An 8,885-nucleotide genomic window follows, 5' to 3' on the forward strand; every position below is an offset into this window, starting at 1 on the left:
AAAGCTCTCTATTTCATTTCATGGTTTTCTAATTGAAATTTGATATACCTTACGTCACGCCTGTCATTCATTATAGAATTAACCTGCTTGAATAGGCCCAAAAAAGGGCTAAATCCAAGTGCTGAGGTGGCAACACCTCGACCCTTGGATTTGGAGAAAAAAAAAAAAAGATGTGAACTCAACCCCCTGTTTTTGAGCCTGTCACTGAGTCTGGCTCAGTAACACGGCTGTTCATTATAATTCCATGAGAAATGCAAATTCAAATTCAATTGGATTATACCGCTAAAGTACTCTTAAGAAGATGGGAAACTGACGCTATTCAATTGCTACTGAAACAAAGATCAATTTTACATTTAATACATCGTAATCTTCGTCCCTTTTGTATATCGGATTTATGGGGTTTTATTCCTAATTTCATAATTTCTACATATCAAAGGTAATGTTACATTATATGGATAATTTTACCAATTTTGTGAATTGTTTAGATAGTTAGCAGATACAACATTGATTCTCTGCTTAGGAAGTGTGAGAAAATGGCATGAAGGAATTTTTATGTTTGGTCAATGATGATATATAGGTATTTTAAGAAGGTTGATATTGACAGGGCAATAGGGCTTGATGATAGAATGAGTAGGTATGTGCAACATGGGATGTGTAAGGAAGCAATGGAGGCTATCAAGAGAATGTAAGTTGAGCGTTTTAAACCCAATGAAGTTATAGCACGGAGTATTTATCTGCTTACGTTTAGTTGGTTTTGAGCTCAACTCGAAATCGAAACTAACTTGATCGGTTTGAATAAAGAAAAAATTCATAATTCAGGTGTATTATTTTCACCAATTCAAAAATCAGGTAGATAGTTTAAACATTCAAAATTCAGATATATATTTAATTAATTAAAAATATTTATTAAATATATATAATAAAGTCACAGTTATACGATTAATGATCACGTGTTCATAATTACTAGTCACAGATTTATTTATTAGTCACATATTATCGAATTAATTTGTCACGGATTATTTCATGGTCACAAATAAAAAATTTTGTAGGTCACAAATTATTTTGAGGTCATAGATCATTCAAATTCCTGGTCACAATTTATTTATGTATCACATATTTTAACATTTATTGGTCACAAATTATTTTTTTAGTCACAAATTATTGAATTTTAAAGATCACAGGCCAAATCATTGGTTACATACACCGAAAACTCCACCAGCAATCCCAATTCATCACTAATACTTGGTCATAGAGCAACTATATAGTTGGTCATAGTCACTATTACGCCTCGCCTCGCCTCACCATACCACCACCACAACCACAGTCCACAACAACCAACTGCACCACACCACCACACAAGTTGTCTAATGACTTCTATGCACTAAATCAAAAATATTATATTCCCCACAAAGGAAGGCCTGAAGGTGCTAGGCAGTAGGCAGCCATCTCTCTCTCTCTCTCTCTCTCCCTCCCTCCCTTCTTCCCTCTCTCCGTGTCTTTCTTTTGTTTCGGTAGTTTTGAGAAAATCTGTGAGACAAAAACCCTTTAATCCATACTCAAAAATCACACAGAGAAAGTGACTGACTGTGAGAGAAAGACTAAGGAAAAGATGGTAGAGAAAGGCCAAACGCGTAGCACACCACACCATATCGTTCACGACGTAGCCTCCACCTTACACCACAGAGAGAAAACAACACCCACATGCCTCCACCTTACACCACAAAGAGAAAACAAACAGAATAGTCCCTGGTGAAGTTGCTTCAGAGCTTTGCCGCCATCATGAATCACCTGGTGTTTTATGGTAGAGAAAGGGGAAAGAATATAGATGGTAGAGAAAGAAATGAATTAGGGTTGAAATTGAATTTGGGTTAAATATTTAATATTTAATTATTAAATCAATACCTGATTTCTAAATAATGAAACTTCGGCTTTGATTTTTGAATTGTAATGTTTAAAGCCCTGGAATTTTGTAATTTCCACTTGAATAAATTCCAATTCAACTTTTGAAACCGAACCGAACCAAACAAGTCAGTTTGAACATTTGTCCGAGTTAAAAAAATTTGCCTATCTATTTAGGTTAAAAAAATTGTTATATGTAAATTTTTTTCTTGCGTAGCAGGTATTAATAATATATATAATGTAAATGGTAAAGCATCGATTTTTCCAAAATTATCATATGTATTCGATAGTTACTAGCAAACAATTAAAACATAATGAAAAGTAAGGAGACAATCTAAATTTGTTGTTTACATAAATAATTTTTCTCCTTACTTTTCTTTTCATTTGAAATTTGGAGTTTTAGAAGAAAAGGCATATACGGTAAATAAATTATATGAGAAAGAATTATATTTATATTTATATTATTTTATTTTTTAAGTTAAAAAATATGAATTTTAAAACGAAAAAAAAANTCACACGCCTAACATTTCCAACAGGATATGCAAAGGTAAGTTACATTGCATGATATTTGTTGGGTTTTTGATACCCAATAAATCCCGGGCTATAATGTTAACGTGAGTTAATATTATTTCAGAGGCATAGGCCGATGAATGAAATAAGTCCAACAACCAAATTCATAAGCTACACCCGGTTCAATTGTATTCCTTATGGATGACTTGAATCTTGGCTCGTTTACCCCTTTAATGGCCCAACTTAAAGCCTAACCCTAGAGTATATATATGAATATAACCCTAGCCTCTTTAATATGATGATTGTGTGATTTTGAGAGAAGAAATAAGAGAATCCCGGCTGCACCCTTTTGTGTGAGAAAAAAGGTGTCCAGAAGTGTCCAGAACGCTGGTATAACTTGTGTAATTGGTGGTTCTTTCATAGTATGCCTTTGTGGTGTCTTCTCTTAGCCTTTGTGGCGATAAATCATCATCCTTTCTTGTCCTACATGAGTAAGATTGAATAGCAATCAAGGTGAATCAATTGGTTGTGGTTTGGAGCCGTTTGGATTGGTTGTTGGTAGAGAAAAGTACGTTGGACTGAGCCTGAAAAATCACCATTTGAAGATCCTTTTGAGAGAGTTTCCGCAACAATATTTTTGAAGGTCACTAAACTTCAAAAATTTTCCTATTGGTTATTGAACTTTTCAAAATGTAATCTCATCCACCACTCACTCAATGGACGGTAAAAAAAAATTGATGGGTTTGATGAAGTGGCTGGCGAAATTGCATACGTGGCAATCTATTTTCCACTTGGTATCCACGTCATAGTAATTTAAAAATTTAGTAATGGATGGGATAACAGATTCCACGTTAGCAAATGGTAAGCTCCCAATGAAGTATCCGGGTACAATAACAAGAACTTTAGTTAATGAGGATCGCCATTTTAGATATGTGTTCATGGCCTTTGCAGCTTTAACAATGGGGGTGCTTAACACCGTGGCAATAAGATATGTAGATATCTGGTGAGTTGGAATTGTTGTTTGTTTGAATTTAATATTAATTATTTGCTAAATACTTGAGTAACTTGAAACAGACAGCAACCTTGAAGGGTAACGCAGTAGTAACTTAGAATTTGCTCTTTAATAGTCATCAGTTCGAGTCCCCTCAAAACCATTGGGGTGATTACTTAGTTGTAAGCTTTAGATACCCATGAGATTAGTCGAGGTGGATGTAAGTTGGTCCGAACACCCACTGTCATAAAAAATAAAAATAAATAATAATAAAAATTGAAACAGACAAGCGTTGGCCATGATAAATAATTTAAAGCGCATATGGTGAAAAATATGTATTCAATGACGACAATGCTATAAAAATGGATTGTTCATGTTATTGACTACCATGTAACAATATAAAATTTTAGTGAACCGTATTATTTAAAGAACTTACCCATTTTGTAATATGCATATGAATCGTACGAAGAGATATCGTGTAAAGACTTATTCTTAAATTAGTTCCAATACAAAAACTAAATTACCTTGGTTACCTAAAATCTGAATATACAATAAAAATGAGATAATACATAATACGATTAAATAAAATCAAAGGGATTGGGTGCAAAATTCAGTGTTAAACAGCAAGAACATTGACAAAACATGCAGTAACATCCTAGCATATATCTATAACTACTATATAAGAGGGAGTTATACTTTACTGTTCACAAGCCGTTTAAGCCATTTAACTAAGCCAAGCCGCGTTATCTTATAAGTCTGACCATTACAGTGCTTCAGTACAATTCACGCAACCATGTCTCATTAATGCTGGTTGGACTAACTCACCATTTCTTCTCTCTGACATTTTATCTCTCTTCCATTGCTTCTTCACTCCATTTCACACGCAACCACCATGTCTGTTTACTCTACAGATTTTTTTTTTTTATCTTCTTGTCAATTTTTTTTCTCTTTTTGTGTCTTTCTCTCTCGCTATTCTCTCTGCTCTAATTGGTGGCAGTTAGATCTGTACGAGGAATTCCCATGGAGATGTCCTAAAGATGGAATTAGATACAAGCAAATTGTAGAAAGGAAGAGGCTATAGATGTTTCTAATTGGACTCAACAAAAATCTTGACGCTATTTGAGATAGAATTCAAGGAACAAAACTACACCCTTAACCTTCGAGAAGCATTTTCTGATGTCCGACTTAAAGAGAGCAGAAAAAGTCCTTTTTTTTTTTTTTTAGTCCGACTACAAGAAAATAAATGCAATAGTTGTGTTTAAAATTTGCAATTCATGGTTTCTTTTTGATGTCTTTCACTGCTAGGCCGTATGTTATAGTAGCCTGTTTTAAATGGAAGGAAGAATTGTGTTAAAAAAAAAAAGAAGTTCTCTCTGCTCTAATTTCTTGACATCTTGTGCAGATCTTTTGGCTATGAATCCTAGGTATGGTGGATAGGTTTACCGTTTGTTTCCATATCTGCAAGATGTTTTTGGGCTTTACGATTTTTTTCTCGTCCTTCTCTTCATGATTTCTTTCTTCAGATCGCAGAACTGGAACCCTAACTTCCAAAATTTGTATGCATTCAAGCAGGTAAAGGTATATACTCTCCGATGAAGTTTGGGAAACAGCTATGCCTCGAACATAGCATTAGCAAAGAAGGCATTCTTGAAGATTTCGCTACTCAGGTCCAAACCTCTCACACTCTCTATATTTTTGTAAGATTTTTCCATTAATGTAGAGTTGTTTTATGCTTGTGATTGGCGAAGAAATTGGAATTGAGAATGGAAAAGATATTATAAAGGGATGTTTTGAATTTGATTGGTGATTGTGCAGTGTAAATGTGCTGAAACTCAATGCTTTACTGTCAGTATGTTTATGTTTATGTCTTTGTATACTCATTTCTTTTTTTCCTTTTTTCGGGTAGAGCTGTTGTTTTATGTTTTCCTTCGTAGAAAAGTATAACCGGAAAAGATATAAAGAAGAAAAGTTTTCAATTTTCGAATTGGTGATTATGGGTGGAAATTTTTGATACTTGATGCTTTACTTTTTCTATGATTTTTCCTGTTTGATCGTGATGGAGGTAGAGAAGGCTTGAACTATTGGGTTGGTGAAGTGCAATAACAAAGTGTGGCAGTTCATGTATCAAAAGTTGTACCCATCTTAGTCTGATGAAATGAAATTGCACTGTATTTTTTTTATTTTGTTTTGTTTTGTGTGTTTTAAATAAGGAATTTGGTAGTTTGTCATATCGTGTTTTAGTTATTAAGAGTATTAGTCAGCAAGTGCAAGTTGGAATTGGAAGGGAAAGAGAGCAATATAATAAAGTGTTAAGTTTCAGTTATTTTGGAAAGGGAATTGCCAGAGAACCGAGAGAATTGTTTCAAATAAGTTCTTGATTGTACAAATGAGCCTGTACTGAGTGATTGGTCCACAGCTATATTAAGCACCATTGAATTTTGTGAGTTTTATTCTTATAATTCCTTTTATTAATGTTGATTAGATTACAAAATAGTTTAGTTATTTGCAGGTCTTTCGCACTGTTTTTATTGTGGTTTAATGTGATTATCCATAATTAATGCAGAAAATTAGGACTCTGGAGCTAGATGGGAAGATAATTAAGCTTCAAATTGTGAGTTAATTTGACTTAATGACTACTCCATAGTTATGAACATGAGTTAATTTGATCTAATGAATACTGTATCGTTGTGAATTTATAAAAACATGTATATGAATATTATTTTAGCTGTATGTGCTATTCCTTTATGATGGTTTTGCTACCTGTAATATGTGCTTCATGCAAATAAGTATCAGAAAAAGAAATCAACAGCTCTTAGTTACTCTTTTTCTCAAATGATACTACTTGTGTCAAATTGAAATGCTAACAGAAATATTTTATGGCACCTGGATAGTCTTACATAGGTTCAAGTGTAGAAATTAATTTTAAATTATATCTTTACTAATTTCTATGATGTTACGTTCTTCTGCTGATATTTGTTGATTACAGGAGACTTGAGGGGTGGATTGGTCTCTGTTTGATATGGAATGTTAGGATCTAAATTGACAGTCGAGGGATAAAGTTTCTGACGACAATTTCAATAGCTGTGTCTACATACTTTCTGACTGTAGGGAAAATAACTATATTTGGTGCACACGTCTTATCCGCTAACCAGTTGAGATCAGACTACGGCCTCTTTTCCTTAGAAAAAAAAAAAGGAAATAGTTTATATAATCTAATTTAATTGTCATTCAAAATAGGTCTCATTTTTCATTCAAATACTACATAACCAAATTATGACACTATTACTTACACTACATCACCTACTATACGTGCAAAGCACGTGCCTTCACTAGTATATGTACAATTTTCCTTACAATTGTAGAATAGCATGATTAATTGATATTTATCAAAAGCTCCAAATAAAAAAAAATTGAGATTTATTAATAAACTGCAAAAACTTATTTAACAATAAATAAATAAATAAATAAAATAAAGGCAAAAGAATGGGATTCCTTTTTAGTTGTATTCTTTGAAAATGGTTAAGAATCCAAAATCGTAAAAAAATTAAAAAAAAAATAAAAATAATAAGGAAAAAAGAACAGATCTTATGGACTACAAAAATTTATATAATAAATAAATTAAGAACATGTGGATAATAATAGAATGTGTCTTCTTCTTCTTCATGTTAGACTTCAAGGATCGACAGCAGGGGCGGACCCACTAAGGGATGAGTGGGATCGGCCCCCTCCCCTCCACTCAATTTTCAAAAACCTTCAAATCGACCTTATTAAATTTAAATTTTCAATTTTTTTTTGATTTTTTTTCAGAATTTATTTTAATCAATTTTCCGTTTCGCCCTCACTGAAAAATAATTCTGGATCCGCCTCTGATCAACAGTTTCATTTACCTTCTCCACTGTTGATATCCAATGTGCAACTTTGTGTTAACGATGCGTTTACCAAAGCTAATTTCTATCTGTTAATGGATATTCAATCAAACTGCGGTAGGCTATTATGGACACGTCGATTTGGATGGCAACCTGACAATTAGAGTCATAGTTTTTACCAGAGAATCCTAAATAGTCACTGCACGAGAGTGTCGATTTTTGGGTGTATCCATTTTGTGGAGAGATTTTCGGAGCTAATCTTTTTGGATTCCAAAAGTGAAAATTTTATGAGATACGGGGAATTATTGAAGTACATGAGGCGGAGTCAGAGATTTCGTTCAATACGGGCACAATTATAAGTATTGACTACGATGCTTTTTTTTTTTTTTTCGTCGAAATTAGTCTATGAACAAAAAGAGTTTCATATGATCAATGTATAGTACATTTTTTAACAATAGAAGATAAAATGATGGGATCCATTGTATAAACAATAAATTGATGGGCCAATAAATTCATAACAGGGCCTATAGATTTATTTTATTTTTATTTTTCCTTCTAAAAGCCTAACTAAAGAGTAGGGCCAAAATCTAAAAATTAAAAAATTGGCCCAGCTCCTACCCATCTTCTTACCTCTGTTCTTGGCAAATGTTATTTTCTTCCTCCGACTGTAACTTTCTTCCTCCTTCCATTCTTCTGCCTGCAGACAGTACACACTTTCTTCTTCTTTCTTTCCTTTTCTTCTTCTTCCGTCCCCTTTCTTCTTCTTCTTCTTCTTCTTCTCTTCTTGTTGGTCCAGACGTCCAGTGCAGGTGAGGCACACTGGAGGTCCTGTATCAAGTCCAGAGTCCAGTGCAGGCATTGGCATGCTACACGAAGTGCTTGCACTGGACTCCATGTAGCTCCACCCCTGTACGTGATGTGTGGGTACGTTGCTTAATGTAAGTGATATAATATTTTTGTTCTTCTTAAAAAGACGATTAATTTTACTATGCACTAATAGTATTTCTGGAATAATAAAAGTGGTGCAGCAAGATAGAAATTAGGTTTTAATTGGGGGAGAGGGTGAAATTTCCTCAATTTAAAATCCATTGAAAAGCTCAACCTACACTAAAAAGTCCATACTACTTTTAAAATTCAATAAATCAAATCAAAAGTGGTGGTTACGAATTAATTATAATTTTTTCTATAAATAGGACCAAAGGTCCATAAAAAAATCACAAGTGAAACGTGTAGGTAAAAAAATCTCAAATGCAAAAGAAATTTCAAAGACAAAGGCAAAGAAAAAGAAAAAACTCTCTCAAATTTAAGTCAAGAAATACCAAGAAAATCAAAGTCTTTTTCAAATTAAAAATATCCAAACCAAATCTAAGAAGATCAAAATCTTCTTTAAGTTAAAGCAAACTCAAGTCTAAATCCCGAAGTTCAGATCCAAGTCTCGAAGTCCAAGACAAGATCAAGTATTAAACAAGCCAAATTCTCAAGAAATCAAATTTTCAACAAATTTTGAAGTCCATGATTCAAGTCACGTGGCCCATCGTTTTCAGACTCTCAGATCATTAATCAGAAAATCTTGCAATTCTACAGATGCAAGAAGATCAACCTCTATTGTATTTTTCAAA

At 33.4% G+C, this 8,885-nt stretch overlaps 1 protein-coding gene and 1 long non-coding RNA gene across 4 annotated transcripts in view; both read left to right on the plus strand.

The window, feature by feature from the left end:
• LOC111375513 overlaps nt 1–1,265 on the plus strand; it is a 4,381-nt gene extending 3,116 nt beyond the window's left edge. Inside the window, exons 5-7 of the mRNA XM_022998347.1 lie at nt 486–523; nt 578–685; nt 1,175–1,265. Coding sequence (XP_022854115.1) covers nt 486–523; nt 578–685; nt 1,175–1,265 — 237 coding nt within the window. The remainder of the gene's footprint in view (nt 1–485; nt 524–577; nt 686–1,174) is intronic.
• Nucleotides 1,266–4,098: 2,833 nt separating this feature from the next.
• LOC111375509 lies at nt 4,099–6,565 on the plus strand. Of its 3 annotated transcripts, none has more exons than XR_002699324.1 (3): nt 4,099–5,067; nt 5,964–6,011; nt 6,387–6,565. It is a non-coding gene; the product is annotated as an uncharacterized LOC111375509 (long non-coding RNA). The 3 variants fall into 3 exon arrangements; XR_002699323.1 differs by lacking the exon at nt 6,387–6,565 and having other exon boundaries at nt 4,099–4,824; nt 4,973–5,067; nt 5,964–6,351; XR_002699322.1 differs by lacking the exon at nt 6,387–6,565 and having other exon boundaries at nt 5,964–6,351.
• The last annotated feature ends 2,320 nt before the right edge of the window (nt 6,566–8,885 follow it).

This window comes from Olea europaea, unplaced genomic scaffold (assembly GCF_002742605.1).
Source record: "Olea europaea var. sylvestris unplaced genomic scaffold, O_europaea_v1 scaffold1380, whole genome shotgun sequence".
In the NCBI taxonomy this organism is placed as follows: Eukaryota; Viridiplantae; Streptophyta; class Magnoliopsida; order Lamiales; family Oleaceae; genus Olea; species Olea europaea.